Source organism: Lygodium microphyllum, chromosome 8 (assembly GCF_053477565.2).
Source record: "Lygodium microphyllum isolate KBCC chromosome 8, Lygodium_microphyllum_v1.1.10, whole genome shotgun sequence".
NCBI classification, from domain to species: domain Eukaryota; kingdom Viridiplantae; phylum Streptophyta; class Polypodiopsida; order Schizaeales; family Lygodiaceae; genus Lygodium; species Lygodium microphyllum.
The window spans coordinates 146756633-146774011 of record NC_141142.1 but is presented as its reverse complement, the minus strand read 5'-3'; the positions used below and the strand labels follow the sequence as shown (position 1 = coordinate 146774011).

General features: G+C 41.0%; 1 protein-coding gene across 3 annotated transcripts in view; it reads right to left on the bottom strand.

Moving 5' to 3' along the window:
* LOC148032981 (zinc finger (Ran-binding) family protein) overlaps positions 1-8080 on the bottom strand; it is a 40576-nt gene extending 32496 nt beyond the window's left edge. For all 3 annotated transcript variants that reach the window (XR_015691700.1, XR_015691699.1, XM_087683682.1), the window contains exons 1-5: positions 7678-8080; positions 6439-6728; positions 6264-6336; positions 6068-6162; positions 5831-5976 (exon numbers count right to left, since the gene is read on the bottom strand). Coding sequence is in view for 1 of the 3 variants with exons in the window: in XM_087683682.1 (XP_087539808.1) it covers positions 5831-5976; positions 6068-6162; positions 6264-6336; positions 6439-6728; positions 7678-7849 (776 nt within the window). In the remaining 2 variants the exon portion in view is untranslated. The remainder of the gene's footprint in view (positions 1-5830; positions 5977-6067; positions 6163-6263; positions 6337-6438; positions 6729-7677) is intronic.
* Positions 8081-17379: the final 9299 nt, after the last annotated feature.

Below are 17379 nucleotides of genomic sequence, written 5' to 3'. Positions count from 1 at the left end.
AACATGAAGTACAAGCTCCCCTTCAAGGACTCGATCCTCATCGAGCCACGAAGATTCGTAGATACAAGCTCCACAGGGAAAGTAGACCGCCTCGAAGCTTTGTTGGGAATCACATCCCGATACAGTTTCCCACGAATGCAGGAGACACATGGTTGTTGGCTCACCACTATGTTCGGCAAACCTCAAACAAACGATCCTCACAACGCCTTTCGAAGATACTCATAATTCAGGTGGCCAAACCGAGCACGCCATAGCTCGGACTGTGAGTGAGAGGTAAGAAAAAGAGAGGTAAGAGTTGTAGAAGACTTCAATTTGTAAATGTCGTTCTCCTCATACCTTGAAGAGAGAACCTTCCTCAATCCACGATCAAGAACTCAAACAGCATTACTGTCAAACTCCATCAAGAGGCCAAGAGAACAAATCTTATGGACCGAAAGCAAATGATACCCTAAACCTAGCACATGCAACACCTCGGAAATTTGGATACCACCACATCCATCTGGAATCAGCTGCATCTCACCCTGTGCAACAATAGACACAGAAGAGCTGTCTCGAATGAGAATCTGCCCACTCAAAGGTCGCAAATAGGCAATACCAACGGGAGGAGTCATGTGTCGTGAGGCACCACTATCCACGATTCACTCTCGAGCCTGGGGAGCTATCATCGCAGCATTAGAAGTCTTTGATGTAGGGTCCTCAATGACCGTTAAGTGTAGAAAAGCAACTGATGAGGGTGCAACCATCGCTCCAAAATCCTTCAGGTCCTTCTTCTTGGTGTCCTTCTTATCCTTGTCGGGGCAATCCTTCTTCCAATGACCGGTCTTACCACAAATATGGCAGGTCGATTCCTTCACCTTATCCTTCTTGGATTTGTTGTCCTCCATCTTCTTTTGGTCCTTCCCCTTCTTCTGAGAGGCTTGACCAATCAATGCCTCCAATTTGGAAGCATTCTGTCTCTTCAACTATTCCTCTTGGTCCAAGACCATAGGAACCAACTCTTCCCATCGAAGAGTCAACTCCAGCCCTGATGTAATAAGAGCAGAATAAAAAGTACCAAATCGTGGCGATAACTGGGACAATAAAGTGATCGCCATGTCTTCGGAGGAAATAGGCTTCCCCGCATCTTTAACCGACATCTAAAGCTGTTGAAGCTTGTTGATGTGTTCCTGAAACGAAGAAAACTTATTCACGGACAAGGTCCGCATCTGCATCTCCAAAGAAACCCTCTTCATCAGGGTTATCCGGTTATACATCTGGTCGAGCTCCAGCCATATCTCTCGAGCCACCATCAAGTGCTCGATGTGAGCTATCACAGCTGTAGTACAAGACAAAAAAAGAAAAGAACAAATCCTGGCATTCAATTTGTCCCAATGAGATTGGGCCTTGGTCAACTCTGCACGAGCATTGAAACAGAGTTTGGACTCATCTCTCACCGAGGGCCGGTTAATCTCCTCCATCACAAGCTCTGCCAAATCATAAGACTTCAAAATGGCCAACACCATCGCGCGCCAGATGTGGTAATTGTCACCATCAAGCTTCTGATCTAATGGAAGAGCCAGTACGACAGGCACCTTTCGATCCATGATTGCCTCGAACTCCAAGTCAGTCTCTGTAGACATGTTCACCTGCAATGCCTGCACAAACGCAAAAGCAACCCCCTCTGACTATGAAGACACAGCTTGTTAGGGCTCTTTCCTCCACTTCCCGAACCTTCTTCAGCTGAAAAGGTAAAATCTACAATGGAAGGCCGAAAACGCAGCCTTCCTACCCTTCAAACAGCAACAACCTGCAACAAATTCACCAACTCGACTCCTTTCTCGCACACCCATGCTCGCTTCAGCCTTGTTCTAATGCACAACCCTCCCGCTCGCCCTCAAATGCTGGAAACGCAGCCTTGTGTCACGCTTGAATCTCCTCTTCATGTAGGTTCTTGACTCGGTCAATCAGTCTGTCTTCACCGCTCTAATACCATGTCAGAGTGCAGCGATGCAGAAGCATGGGACCAAGAGAGAGAGAATGAACACGGAGAGAGGAGAGAGAGAGGAGACAATGAAACACAGAAAATCTGCAGTGTAGAATGCTATATAGGAATGCAGAAATATACACGGGTGCAAAGAGAATATCTGCATATGTCTCTGTCTTGAGGACCTCGATCTCCATCAGCCCGCGTGCTGTCTATCACCAACAGGCTGTCTCTGTCAGATACAAGTGATCACAATGTGCTAGAGGACTGCTATAAATAGCAGTAAAGAAAAGGCCAAAAATGACCAGGTCGCAACTAACTGACATAAATTTGTCCGACTGCACACCCTAAACTGTCTAACTGCAAGCTACCACATGGCACCTGCACTGACTGCTGACGTGGCGATGACATGCCTTGTCTATTGCACTCTCTAGGGAATGACATCTCTAACAATCTACACAAGGATACCTCAGGTCAATCTTTTGATACCTATCCTTCTGTTGAAAGGAAATTACTCTAGTTGATTCATACTAGGCCAAATCTTGCATTCTCAATTAGTTTGCTTAGTCAGTATTTTAATGTACCTAGAATGTCGCATTGGATTGCTTGACTTTGTGTGTTAAGATATTTAAGGTGTACCCATAATTATGGACTAACTTATGGTCATGGTTCTAGTTGGTACTATTACCCCTTGGACACGGCACGTGGCAGTTCACTACCACTTCACTAGAGAGCAGGCTAAGCTACGCACCATTCGCCTAGAGTTTATGCTGTCAAGCGACAATTTTGCAAATATTTTGACCAAGGTGATCAACCGGCCGGTTCTACAGTATCTTCTACTGCAGATTGGCTCGGGTACACCCTTCTCTACTCCTCCAAATTGACAAGGAGAGGGTACACCCTCCTCTACTCCTCCACATTGACAGGAACAGAGTGCTTTCCTCTTACTTCTCCTTCCAGTTTGAGAGGGGGCGGTTTCTTTCTCTTGATAGTGCCAATGATGATGTTTATAGTTTTTCACTTTGAGACATTTATTTGTTATGTATTGTATATTATGGACATTTGTAACTTCACCTACATTGTCAAGATAACATAATTGTAAAAGGGCGCTTAGACAAGTGAACAATTCTCTACAAGGACCCTATCCAAATAGCACCGTTGCATCGCATTTCTCTACTCCTCCAAATTGACAAGGAGAGGGTGCTTCCCTCTTACTTCTTCTTTAGTTTGAGAGGGGGCAGTTTCTTTCTCTTGATAGTGCCAATGATGATATTTATAGTTTTTTATTTTTAGTTATTATGTATTGTATATTATGGACATTTGTAACTTCACCTATACTATCAAGATAACATAATTGTAAAAGGGCACTTGGGCAAGTGAACCATTCCCCTACGAGGACACTATCCAAATAGCACCGTTGCATCACATTCTACATGAGCATGAAAACTTGCATCTTCATTTACATTGCTCCATGCATCAACATTATGTTCATGTTAACATACATCTATGAGCATTTATCCCTTTTCAATCACCCTTGGAGTGATCAACTCTAGATCCACCATAATCATGGCATCACATATGGCAAACTCCAAAGGCAATTTTTCCTATGCTTGCATGTTAGCTTTGCTTGTCTTACTTACTCTCGTCATATTGTCCCTCTCTCCACATATTCTCCATATAATTTGCGCGCACACTTAGAAATTCCTATGTACCTATCCTAGTAGTGTGTGGGATTGTTTTACTTGTTTTATGAAAGTTGTGGGCTATCCATCCTTATTTTCCCATACTTCAAGGCATAATGACTCAATGGAATAAAAATTCATTTGAAAACGCCACTTAATGGTAAATCCTTTGAACAAATCACACCAAAATCTCTTTATTTTAAACAAAACAAAATAAAAAGTCCATTGTTGATTCCATCCACCTTTGCAGGACTTGGTAAGTCCTTGGGCAGCCGACGAGCATCCTTGGTCCGATGCCATCGCCTCTCTAATGCACTTGGTCTCCCTTGGTAAGATAGCCATCGCCTCTATAGTCTCAATAGGTCACTAGGCAACCAACATGCACCCTTTGCCTGATACCTTGGATGCTTTGGGATGGAATACCTAGGAGTAAAAGAAAAATCCATATCAAGGACTTACTTCTCATGGCTCAGTTTTGAGCCTAAGAGAGGGTGTTGAACAAAAATGCATTTACCTAACTTAAACAGCCCCAAAACACGCTTAATCAATGAAGAAAACCTCTTATTTTAAAAAGAAACGTGATCCTAGAAAGTTATCGTGTCCCACATACAAAACCCTAATTTCGATGCCTCAAACTTTCTATAAATATACATGCAGTCCACCATTCTCTCTTAATCTCGTTTTTGCAGGTTTCAGGAGTCGTATCTCTATTGCCCACACCCTGTTCATAGAAGACATCACAATCCCCCAACCATCTGCTATCATTTAGCGCCCAATTCCAACCTTCGCCTTCTGTTTGGAGCTATCATCCAATACCCTGGAGATGTCGCCTACAGTTTGCTATTGCATTTGATGCCAACGTCAGTATCTACTACTATCACTATCAGCCTGGAACTGTCACTCTAATCTTCTCTCACCTTTGAATGCTATATTTTCAATTTCTGGCTACCGCCTTGACATTCTCTCACCTTTGTCTATTGTGTTTGCATCTAACAGCTATCATTCAGATTTTCTCTCCTTGAATACCTACCTTTTTAATCTCTCTCTCTCCTACAGTCATATGCATTAAATCCAGCCTTCCCTAGTTGTGTTTGCTGGTGTTTGACACACTAAGGTTGCCTTTGTTGTGATTCGAGATCCGTTCGAAGTATGACACACTCTATAGCTCATAATCTTTGCCTTAATCCTAGAGGTACAAGAGTTCAAGGTTCAGTATTCACTGCATAATGTGTTTGCTACATGAGCACTGTATATTCATTATTCATTTACTTTATTATTCATTGTATTCCTTGTCTCTGAGTTACCCTTACCCTAACTATGTTTTATGTTTATCAGTCTGTGCTTTGTCATATGATCGGTTTTGTGCTTTTTGCATTTAGAGCATTTCTTCACACATCCTTTATACTCGATGCAAGGGTAATAGGAATATTCATGCTCATCTGCAACTTTCCTTGTACTTGCAGTGACCAAGAATCGAGACTACTAGAAAATTTAGAAATTTGTGCTACAATGTCTAGCTTCTACCAACATAATAAACTTATCTAGAAGTTGCTTAAGGCCAATGCAACAAGTTGGCAATCCCAGTAGCCATATGTTGATCTTGGACTTGAAGTCCCTTTCCCTTTAAAAAGAAGCTTGTGTCAATTCTCTAGGGTTGAAGGGTAAGCTGAAGAGTTAGGGTTTGAGGGGTGGTTGCAGTGCACATCTGACTTAGCTACAAAGTTTGTTTATGCATTATCAGTTAGTCATTGTAAGTACTTGGGTTCAACCCAATACTTTGTCAATACAGGTCAGCAGTCCAGCGTAAGGCTAAAGCTTTTCCCTTTAATAGGAAATACTTTAGTAAAGGTATGATTTGTCCATATTTTTTGAATCCATATTGCACAAGTATGATTGTTAAAGGATTCAAAAATATCAAACTCTAGCAAACGCCTCAGAGTGGCACAGACCAACACTTTCTGAAGGAAAAGAAATAATGGTTGCAAAAACTTGGGATGACCATCACAAAATGTGCAATAACAAATGGTCATTCTGCAGACCAACACTCTGTGGAGGACAGCAATAATGATTGCAAGGAACATTTGGAAAATGCATGCTATCACCACTCACTACAAGCAAGGCTTCAAGCATTGTTCTAGAAAAAGATAAACAATTCACTAGGACTTAAAGACTATATAACATTTACCCTTTTCCCAATATTGCAGGAACAAGATTAGATGGTACAGGCTGTGGTGCTGGCTGAGACCAATTAGATGTAGGAGCAGTGGCCGGATTGGTATAACCTAAAGATACTCCAAGTCCTGGAATTGAGCTGAAAATGTTGGACTGATTCTGCAAAAAGTGAAAGCCAAGTTTGTACAGACCGTGCTTGAAAATTTAGGCTGAAGAGAGCAAAAATAGAGAATGAGTCATATAGATTTACCTGAAACATAGTTGCAAAGTCACTGCCAGTGTTCAGGCGCTTGTTAGCATAGTCAGCCCCAAAGTCATCGGTCAATAATCTTTTGGCACCAAGACCTTTAACATTTAAAACACATGTATTTCAGAATGTTGACATTCCTGAATCCAGCTAAAACTTTACTAGACATAAAATTATCCATAATCCTCACAACCAATACCTGTTTGAACAGCAGCCTGCATTAACACATTGCCAGGAATCGGCGCTGATGCTGGAGCTTGGCATTGCTTGCACTGGAAAAAGCATTTCAGAACCACATAACACAGCATTTAAACCCACCCACCAGCTAACAGCACCACACATGAAAGTTCAGTCTTTAATATATAGATATATACCGTTGTGCGAGATGAGTAGTTATGGTAGCCACATGTGCAAAGCCAGTCCCCAGAACGCCAACTTCCAGAATCAGGCAAGCCACTGCCCAAATTGGTATTACTGAAACTCCAATCCAATCGATTGTGATGCAAGGGAACTGCAGGAATGTTTGGAGCTGTGTTCAAGCCTAGTCCACTTGCGGGTGCTGCCATGGTTGACCCTAGTGCCATTGCCGGCAAGGCTGCATACTCCTTCGGCTTGCTGCATTTATTGCACTTCTCTCGTGAAGCATAGTTGTTGTTGCTGCAACCTTTGTATCCCATCAAACGCACGCCATACGAAATCCACACAGCGAAGTGCAAAAGCACAAGAGCCAAAACCAACAACCAATACACCCAAATCCCACACACACATCACATGCCACAACCCATATGTATAATGTAGCAAAAGAAACACCGTGATGCAGCTCTCAATGGTGTATAAATTTTACTTCAAAAAGGGGTGGGGGGGGAAGAAACTGCCACACAAGAGAATTCCAATATTTTTTAATTTTTACTTGGTGGTTCAAAAAGCCACAACACAGTTTTATTGCAATGAGATTCAGTTTAAAGAACTCAGCCTCAAAACACAAATTTTTCTTTCCATTATGATGTTATTAAACTCAGTCTCACAACAAGATTGTTTATAACTTTAAATACATAGTCACAAAAACTCGAAGGATCATCATGTAGCTTGACTATGTTTTGTTTCCAAATGAGACTTTAAAGACATGGTCAGGCAACCCAAAAGATCGTAATGTAGCTTGGCTACATCAGCTAATTGACCTCTCACAAGCATCCAAGCATAAGGACAGTTGATCAAACACAATTCGATATGATTTTATAAAAGAACAAGATTGTTTTTTAACCCAAGAAAACATTAAAGACACAGTCACACAACACACAGTCCTTATGCAATTTGGCTATGTCAGCTAATAATTAGCCTATTAGAAGCATCCAAGCAAAAGGACAGTTGATCCAACACAGTCCAATATGAATTTATAAAGCTCAGTCTCACAGCAAGATTGGATTTTTTTTTCCCAATAAAACTTTTTAAACACGGTGACACAAGACAAAGAATCATTGTGCAACTTGGCTGTGGCAGCTATTATAAGCATCCAACCATAAGGACAGTTGATCTCTCTGACAGAAACGAATTAAACTTTTTTGGTTTGTTTTTCCAAAGAAAAAAAGAAAGATGAGTTGGGAGAGGGGGAAAACCAGCACAAATCCAGTCGCCGATACGGGGCAGCCATTTCGAATCCGAGGGTGTTTTAGAGTCCACCAAGACGCGAGGGATTTTGCATCGATTGCAGAAGGAACGGAATGCGTAGTTCCTGTTCCCGCAGCCATCGCACCTCCAATCGCCTTCGCGAGCAGAAGAGGAGCCCATTCCCTCTCTCTCTCTCTCTCTCTCTCTCTCTCTGTCTAGAACCCTGATTTTCAACGCAAACTCGTACGAATTTCACAGCGCGCGTAACACACCACCTTTCCCTCGACCCTGATTGTAGGGGGGGCAGAGGGAGAGAGATAGAGACAGTGAGAGTGAGAGAGAGAGAGAGAGAGAGAGAGAGATTTGAGGTGGTTGCTTGAAAAATGTCTTAAGAGCCATGCCACACCAGTTCACAAACTTCAACAAGTTAAAGGGTGACAAAAAGCACCAAGGCCACCCACACATTGAAGACGCAAGGATCCCACTTGTATCGATGAGTAGAGAGAGGGTATTTGAGGTGAGAGAGAACCATTTAGAGGAGAGAGAAAGAGGTATGCAAGAGAGAGTAGATGATTTCCACCAATGAAAAGTCTTTCGGCTTCTCCAAGTTCATGGAGTATCACCATTTCCTAGAGATGCTCCATAAACTCCCTACAGTCCTGGCACCAAGTTAAGAGTAGTCAAATAAAGCAATCATGTGTATTGAAATTTGATTATGTAAACTTGTGCAAGTGAATTTTACTTAGGTGTGGCATGGCTCTAAAACTTGCATTTCTATCAGTTGTCTAGGCTTTAGCTTTAAATGTAACGTGCCCCCGCCTATCAGCTGTCCAAGCACGTTTTAGTGGTCCATCGAGAAACGAATCTAAGTGTCGCCGTCCAGCACTCCCATCAAATGTTCCGAGGTTTGTTACCTAGGGTTTTCCAAGTCCGCCTCGCACAACAGAAAGTTCGCAGCCGAATCCACTACGATCAACCTGAAATCTGGGTTTCTACGGTCAAGGTCTCTTGACATCATTCTAGCATCAGGTTTTGGACATCCTACTTTACGCAGAGATACCCGATCCGAAGCAAATCCATACTACACTTGGTTCAAAGAGAATGGGAAACAAGAGGGATGCGTCGCTCAACCTCTTTGCCCGTGGGGCATAGTCCCATCCTGGTCCCCTAAAACGGCATGAATCGGGTTCTAACCTAACCATATCTAAGGGTCAAACGACGATAAAACCTTGTGAGAAGCCTCCCAGTTCTTTGGGACCATCCTGCCGTAGGACAAACCCGTCGAGGGTTCTACCCACCCGCTTCCCTCAATAGGCCTTCTTTAGTTATCTAATTAGGCCCTTTCGCATTTATGTGTGACATTTAAAATCAACTTTCTTAATTAGGCCTTTTAGATGACGGGGCTCGTTCGCATAATTTATGGCACATACACAAATACAAAGCAATTTGACAAACAAGTTCAAACAAGTTCCTTAACTTATCTTTAGGTTACTCTTTGCCTCTTGCCCATACAAGAGAAATTATGTATCCCTTCTGTCCAACAGAAGTACTCGATCCAAATCACATGGCACCATAATTTCCATCCATTATCTAGAATAGGATCTTCCAACGCCTCCAGACGTTGGGCTCACAGCAATCTTCACCTCCGTTCCAGACTAGACAAGGGGTATCCAAAGCTCCAACTGACCCCAAGCGGCCTAAGAGTAATACACAATTTCTGTAGTTGGCCTTTTCACCACTCGGCCTTCGGCCTATGAATCGAGCAATGCCCTCTTGAGTTGAAATGTAGCGTGACCTTGGAGATGATCCACCTGCACAAAATATCATTCCTTAATTAATCCAATTAAGACTCAAGTACAATCAAGGCAATCAGCCTAATATCATCTTCCAAGAAAACGTTCGTTTATTTCCCATGGCAATTTGTTATCACAAACCCCCGCCATGAATTTACCATCAATCACAAGCACTTGGAGTAATCATCCAAACCACAATCCAACAAATTTGTTGATAGTAAAAGCATTTAGCATGTTGTTAGATTAACCAATAGAGCAATGGTATTCCTTTCCAAACATTGCAAGAATAGATGCGATAACATTTCCTTAACACATTTGCTCTCCCCCTTAGGATCAAAGGCCGATACTATGCAAAATGTTTCGCAACACTTCCTTCCCTCGGCTAAGGCATATGTTAAGGGCTCAAACGTTGTATGCGACGTAAGTTCTATAGGTCACTTACATTAATCAATAATCCAACCTTGCATTGGATTGACAGAAGTTGTAGTTAACAGAGGGGTCTTAAGACATCTCAGTTTCAATCCTTATGATTAATTTCTTGTACTAGGCGCTAGTCAAGCCATGAAGCAACGGGAAATTATTCCCATATATCAACATGTTATAGACCTAACGTGTAAATACTTGATAAGATAAGTGTGAGATGATTTCAGGTAACTAAACTTCAATGAGCCTTGCATTGAGCTAGAATCTATTTTTTCTTAATGTTTGGGCTCTTAGGCTAAGTACTTTTGAAGAATCCAAACTTTAAACTGGAACCTTCTATTCCCGATTCTTAATGTCATATTCATTTGGCAATTATGCTAGTTGTAACCCTTGACTATGCTCTAACCTAGCACTTGTATGCACAATCTTCTAATGTCGTTCTTTTAGCGACTATACCGTTCATAACCCTTGACTAGTTCCTCCTTGCAATTGCGCTCTCAGGAAATAGGCCGTATGCAACTAAGTTGGGTTAAAAGAAACAATCAGAATGCCAAATTATAATGATAGGAATAAGTTCAAGCTACTCTTTTGCATGAATTCATGCGCATACCGAAGTGATATAGCCTATGACTGAATAAGGAAGAAGGTAGTTAATACCTAGGTATTTGAAGATGGCTTATCCATACCCAACGTTACATTCGAATTAATGGTATCGCCCAGACCAATGGCTCCACTGCCGAACGCAAGATTTCCATTGGTGCGTGTCATTCTCCGTTTTGGGGCCATACTTTGGCTTGTAAATCTCTTCTCCCCTTCTCTCGTTGGAGAGATGGCGTGCGGGGCGACTTCCTTCTATTGCGATGCGAGGGGTTAGGCTTGCAGATAGGAGGGGGGTAAACATGTATGGTCACCCTCTAAGGAGGGGAAAGGAAGGAGAACCCTAAGAGACTCTCTCTCTCTCTCTCTCTCTCTCTTCTTCTTCTTCTTCTTCTTCTCCTCTCTCTCCCTCCCTCTTCTTCTCCTCTCTCTCTCTCTCCCTCTTCTTCTTCTTCTTCTCCTCTCTCTCTCTCTCCCTCTTTCTTCTTCTCCCTCTTCTCTTCTTCTTCTCCTCTCTCTCTCCCTCTCTCTCTCTCTTCTTCTTCTTCTTCTCTCTCTACTCACCTCTCTTCTTTCTCTTCCTCTCTCTCTCTCTCTCCCTCACGGCCAACAAAACAGGTCGAGACCCTGAGCAATACATTAACAAGCTTATTGAGGATAATATAAAATTTGGTTACAAAAAGAAAATATGTTAAGAATCTTGCCCCTATAGGTACCCACCCCCTATTATCTACCATAAAAAACATGGATACAAGTAGTTTATGAGGTCTAGCCTCCCATAGCCAAAAAATGAGATACTATCACATTTCTTACAAGATATTTAGGTCTAGCCTTGCAAAACAAAAGAATGCACTAAGAGAAAGGGTGAATTAGAAATACATGAGGTATGCAACAAACATGATAAGCACATGTATAAATAACATATAAGTCAATGAGGTGGGCCTAGTCTCCCAAAACTTACTACATGTATAAATAACATATACTACAAGGCAAGGAGGGGGTTAACAATGGGTGTTCTTCAAGCAAAAAAACTTATTGCATGAGTGATTATGACCATCACTTATAAGACATATGATTCACACATTTTGTGTTCAATGCTCTCTCTCTCTCTCTCTCTCTCTCTCTCTCTCTCTCTCTCTCTCTCTCTCTACATGCACACGCACACATACATAAATATATATGTGTGTGTCTATAGGTGGGGTGTGTGTTATACACATGCGCGCGCACGCACACACATGTTTATATACATACATACATACATATGTAGGCTAGGCATATGTTGAAATGAGCATGAGTAGGGATGTAGAGATCGACTCCCAAGCATACATGTGCATCCTTCCATGTTTGAGATACACATTGTTGATTTTTTACTAATTGTTATTCTTAATATTGAACTAGGCACTCTGCACCTAGATTCTTCTATTGCTTTACATCAATATTCTCAAAGCACCATTCTCCTAGTGTTTTTCACCAAGGTTCAAAGGTAGGTTTCATGGGTTGTTGAATCATGAAGAAATCAATTGTGAGAAACCCCAAAGCATTTGTGTGAGCTAAGGATTTATTGGTGTTTAACTTAGACTTCTTGCAATTAATGTATTTGCTATTATTTTTTTCCTTTTTAAAAACCTATGTGAAGTGAATATTCATTGATATTTCTACCGTGAATTACATGTGCATCTTGATAGATGTGGTTGGAGTATTAAAAAAGAAACCCCCCGTAGAGCAAACATATACCAAACCTCTTTTAAAGGTGCATGGAGCTAATCTTGAATATATATTCCTTCTTCTTTAACCTCTTGAGGAGAGCCAACACCTCATGGATGATTATGTATTTGCTATTCTTACACTGGATTCATAATGAACGTCAAGGTGATTGGTACATCCACTCATGAACCCAATAGAGTTGGTGTAAACTTCTTCCACCCTTTCCTTGCAATGGTAAAGGTCAATATAAGAAACGTAATCCAAACTTTGAAAGCTTTGCCTAAGAGATCCCTAAGAGACTCATATCCTTCTAGATCTTATACATATACCTATTAATCTTTTACAATAAAAAAGCTCGATATGTCACTCTTGAAAGTGTTTGGTTGTATTGCTTGGTTGTATTGTATATGTTCATATGCCAGATGAGCTATGAAAGAAGCTTGATCTGAAGGCTAGAAAATGTATTTTTATTGAATACTCTTTAGAGAAAAAAGATTATCATTGTTATAATCCTATATCAAGCGAGTTCAAAGTGAGTAGGGATGCATTTTTTCAAATGATGAGCAGTTGGTATGCATCTAGTGGTGATGCATTAGATGATGATGATGATGATGATCATGGTAGTTATATGCAAAAAGAAAAGCAAGAATCGCGGAGCCTTAGTGGACCAAAAACATTATCTCGTATTACATCTACAGTTAGCCCTTGGTTTGGGAGACTAAGGAGTAGTCCCATATCTTCGGGAACATCTACTTGGGAGACTAAGAAGTAGTCCCATATCTTCAGGTACATCTACTAGTGTTGTAGGTAAAGACAAAGGGAAGAAGAAAATGTTAGATAGAAATGATGCATCTGCTAGTCATTTGGGTTTGATGGAGATTCTAGTGGTTTAGAGTGTTTGGATGATGAGCTTGGTATTCCTCATATCAGAACATTAGGTGTGTAGAGAGCACATGGTAATGTAAAGGCTCCACTAAGTGATCTAGTGATACACATGTCTAGTAGGGTCATATACATTTTTAAAAGATTTTGTTTTGAAGATTATATAGCTCACCATTATGCTTATATGGTAAAGGTGATTGAGGATGTTGAGTCCACTTTTTTTGAGGATGCTATTGGTCATGCTTATTGTGATGCAGCAATGGATGAGGAGATGGCTGCATTAGAGGCCAATAAGACTTGGGATCTAGTACATTGCTTAAGGCAAGAAAGCTATTAACTATATGTGGGCCTACAAAATAAAGCATAATGTAGATGGTTCTATTAGTAGGTATAAGGCTAGGTTGGTTGGAAAAGGCTATGCTTAAATATGTGGTATAGATTACGAAGAAACATTTAGTTTAGTTCTACTAGGATGGCAACTATTAGATGCGTGATTGCTTTGGCAATAAGGTTAGAGTTTGTAGCAAATGGATGTAAAGAATACCTTTTTGCATGGTGACTTGCAAGAAGAGGTGTATACGGAGCAATCAATACATTATGATGATTTAGAGAATCCCACATATGTATGTATGTTATATAAGGTGCTCTATGGACTGAAACAAGCACCTAGAGTATGGTCTGATAATATCAAAGAGCATCTTGTCAACATTGAATTTTACGTTTTTGATGCTAGTCACTCACTTTATGTGAGAAAGGGAGATGTAGGTTTGATTATCATAGTCATCTATGTGGATGACTTGATCCTTGGAAATGGGATTGTTGAAGTCAAGAAAATTTTGAAGAAGAAGTTTGAGATGTAGGATTTAGGTGAGCTAAGGTACTTTCTTGGTATTGAGGTGATCATATGTAATGTTCGTATATGGCTATTTCCAAATGCAATATGGCATGGATATATTATCTTAGTACGATAGCATGTAAGCTTCTTTCAGTGCCAGTGGAGCAAAATGTGAAGTTGAGTATTAATGTTAGAAGTTAGGGAGTCTAACTTACATAACCATCACAAGGCCAAATTTGAGTTATCCTATTGGCTTGTCAGTCAATTTATGTAGATGTCTAGAAAGCCTCATTTGGATGTAGTTAGATGCATATTGAGGTATGTGAAGTCCACTTAGCATCATGGATTTTTTATTAGGTAGGTAAGGATATACAAATGTTTGGATTCACAGATGTAGATTGGGTTGGTAGTACGTTTGACAAAAGATCTACCATTGGATTTATGTTTTCCCTTGGTGTTTGGATATATAGATGTAGATTGGGTTGGTAGCATGTTTAATAGAATATCTGCCAACGGATTTATGTTTTTCCTTGGTAGTGCAGTAGTTACGTGGAGTAGCAAAAAGCAATCTATAGTTGCTTTATCACGTATGAAGGTATTACTATGGTAGTACGCGAGGTGGTTTGGGTGCAAAAGATATTGGGTGATTTAGATGTGCAAGGAGATAATCCAATTTTTATTCACTATGACAATATGGGTGTTGAGATATCGAGCTCCACTCGTGATATGCCAGGGTGACCGTTTTGCATTTATGTCACCGACTTGTCAGTTGCAGATGCGGTTGGTACACCGCCCATGAATAATAGCTAGATGACAGCTATCCTTATCTACTCTAGTTCGTGGCTCAGTTAGTATGCCACCTTAGTTAGTTGAGTTTGGTTTGAGACCCATATATAGGGTTCTTCTATTTCTATGTACAAGAGTTCTTTTTGGCTTACACAACTAAGAAGAGGAAAACTGTTTTCAGCCTCCACCCTTGTGTGTATTCCCCCATTGTGCAAGCAAGAAAGCTACAAGTGAGACTCCTTCCTTCTCTCCCACAATCTTGACATGGTATCAGAGCCTTGTTCGTGGTAAGGAGCTCAAGAAAGTAAGCCAAGTTCGCGGTGTTCTGGTAAGAGGACCAGTGTTGCTTTCATTTTTCTGTTTTGGGAGCAAGTCTCTGCAAGTAGCACAGCCGAAAAGTGTAAGAGTGCATTGTCTCAGATTGAGACGCCCTTCGTGGTGTAGCAAGAGGGCAGTATATGTTGCGGAGTGGTCTTTAGCCCTCGATGGCTCAATTTTTTTGATTTGAGGCCATTTCGGGGCCTGTTTTGGAGGCGGAAGTTTTCCGCACGCACTCAAGAAAAGGCCCAGTTTTATGCTGTGCGACCACTGTTCTACAGGTCGGTGAAAAGTTACTGTAGAAATTGCATCGTATGCCTGTGCGCAGAGACATTAGGAGTTACAGAATCAACCTTGTTGCCTGTTGATGCAAAATCGTCACTAGGAAGTGACTGTGTGGTCAAATACCACTTTCGTCAGTTTTGTAGATTTGCCCTTGTAAGGCTGAAGCTGTGTTCTTTGCAGTGACAGAATTTTTTGCAGTGTTCTGTAATGGCGTCTGATTCTTTTTCACAGATTGTCATTGAAAAGCTTGACAAGAACAACTTCCAAGCATGGAAGTTTAGAATGACAAATTTTCTTATGGGAAAAGGATATTGGAAATTTGTTGCAGGAAATGAAGAAGAACCAGTTCTTCTTGATGTTCCCAATCAACAGCAAATGCAGGCATTTAAAGCATGGCATGAGAGAGCCAGGAAAGTCATGTACTGGCTGTCTATCAGCATTTCAGACTCTATCATTGTGCATATTCAAGATGCAAGTACGCCAAAGGAGGCATGGGATACTTTGTCAAAAATGTATAGTACAAATACGCAAGCCAAGAAAATGCAGCTCAAGCAAGAGTTGTATAATATGCAAAGAGAAAATATGAGCATCAATGACTACCACATGAAGGTGAAGAAGATTGCAAATGCACTTGCTTCCATTGGGTCGCCAGTGGAAGATGATGATTTAGTTTCTGTGACCTTGAATGGTCTAGGAAAGGATTATGCACAGTTCCGAACATCCATTTCCGTCCGTGAAAGATTTCCTGATTTTGAGGAGTTGATTCCTCTTCTAATTTCTGAGGAGCAGAGAAATGGTAGTGCATCTTCTTCAGGTGGAACTTCAAAAGAAGCTGTTTTCTACTCAAATGCTGGAAGAGGTAGAGGCAGAGGTAGAGGAGGCCGATGTAGAGACCGTGGTAGAAATCAGAATATGTAGCAAACTCAAGAAAACCAGTCCTATGGAGGAGGACGTGGTAACTCTAGAGGCAGGGGGAGCCAAAGAGGTCGTGGTGGATGGCAAAGAGGCCAAAATGCAAACAGCAATGTTGAATGCTACTACTGTGGTAAAATGGGTCATATGGCTAAGGACTGCTATAAAAAGCAGAATGACATCATGAATGAAAAATTGCAACAAGGAAATTATGCATCTTCTAGTAGACAGGGTGATGACAGAAATGAGCATTTGTTTATAGTACAGCACATGAACAATTCTGTGACAAGTGCAGAAGAAAGCAACGATGTATGGTATGTTGACTCAGGTGCATCAAACCATATGACAGGTCATGTAGAATGGATGGAGGATGCAAGGAAAATGAAAAAACCAGGATTTGTGGAGACTGGTGATGATACTGCACATCCTATTGTGCAGATTGGAAAAATTCATTAATCTATGCAGGATGGGAAAAAGAAATACCTATCCGATGTATTTCATGTCCCGAACATCACCAAGAATCTGGTTTCTGTTGGTCAAATGGTTGAGCAGGGCTTGCAGGTCAGATTTAATCCTCATGGATGCTTTGTTGAGGATATGAAAAATAAAGGTCGCTTGATAGCAAAAGGGAAGAAGAAGGGCAGAATGTTTACGTTGAATGCAGACATGTCTGAATTGAGTGCATCAATGTTTGCACATGGGACCGGTGTAGTTGCAGATATTGATATCTGGCATAAACGCATTGGTCATGTTAATGTACATCGACTTAAATCAATGCATGCCCAAAATATTGTTGTAGGATTGCCTAAATTCAAGGTTGCAGAAATGCATAAGGTATGTGAAGCCTGCCAATTTGGAAAACAGGCAAGGAAACCATTTCCTAGACATGTTCAAGAGAGTAAGAAGCCATTGGAATTAATCCACTCTGATGTGTGGACTACTAAAGCTGCATCTCTTGGAGGCTATCATTATTTTGTCACTTTTATTGATGACTATAGCAGAAAAGTTTGGGTGTATTTTATGAAAAAGAAAAGTGAAGTTTTTGGGCATTTCAAAACTCTTAAAGCTATGGTTGAAAAAGAAACAGGCTTGCAAATAAAATGCCTAAGGTCAAATGGAGGGGGAGAGTACCTCTCAAATGAGTTTGCAAGGTTCCTGCAGGAGCATGGCATAAA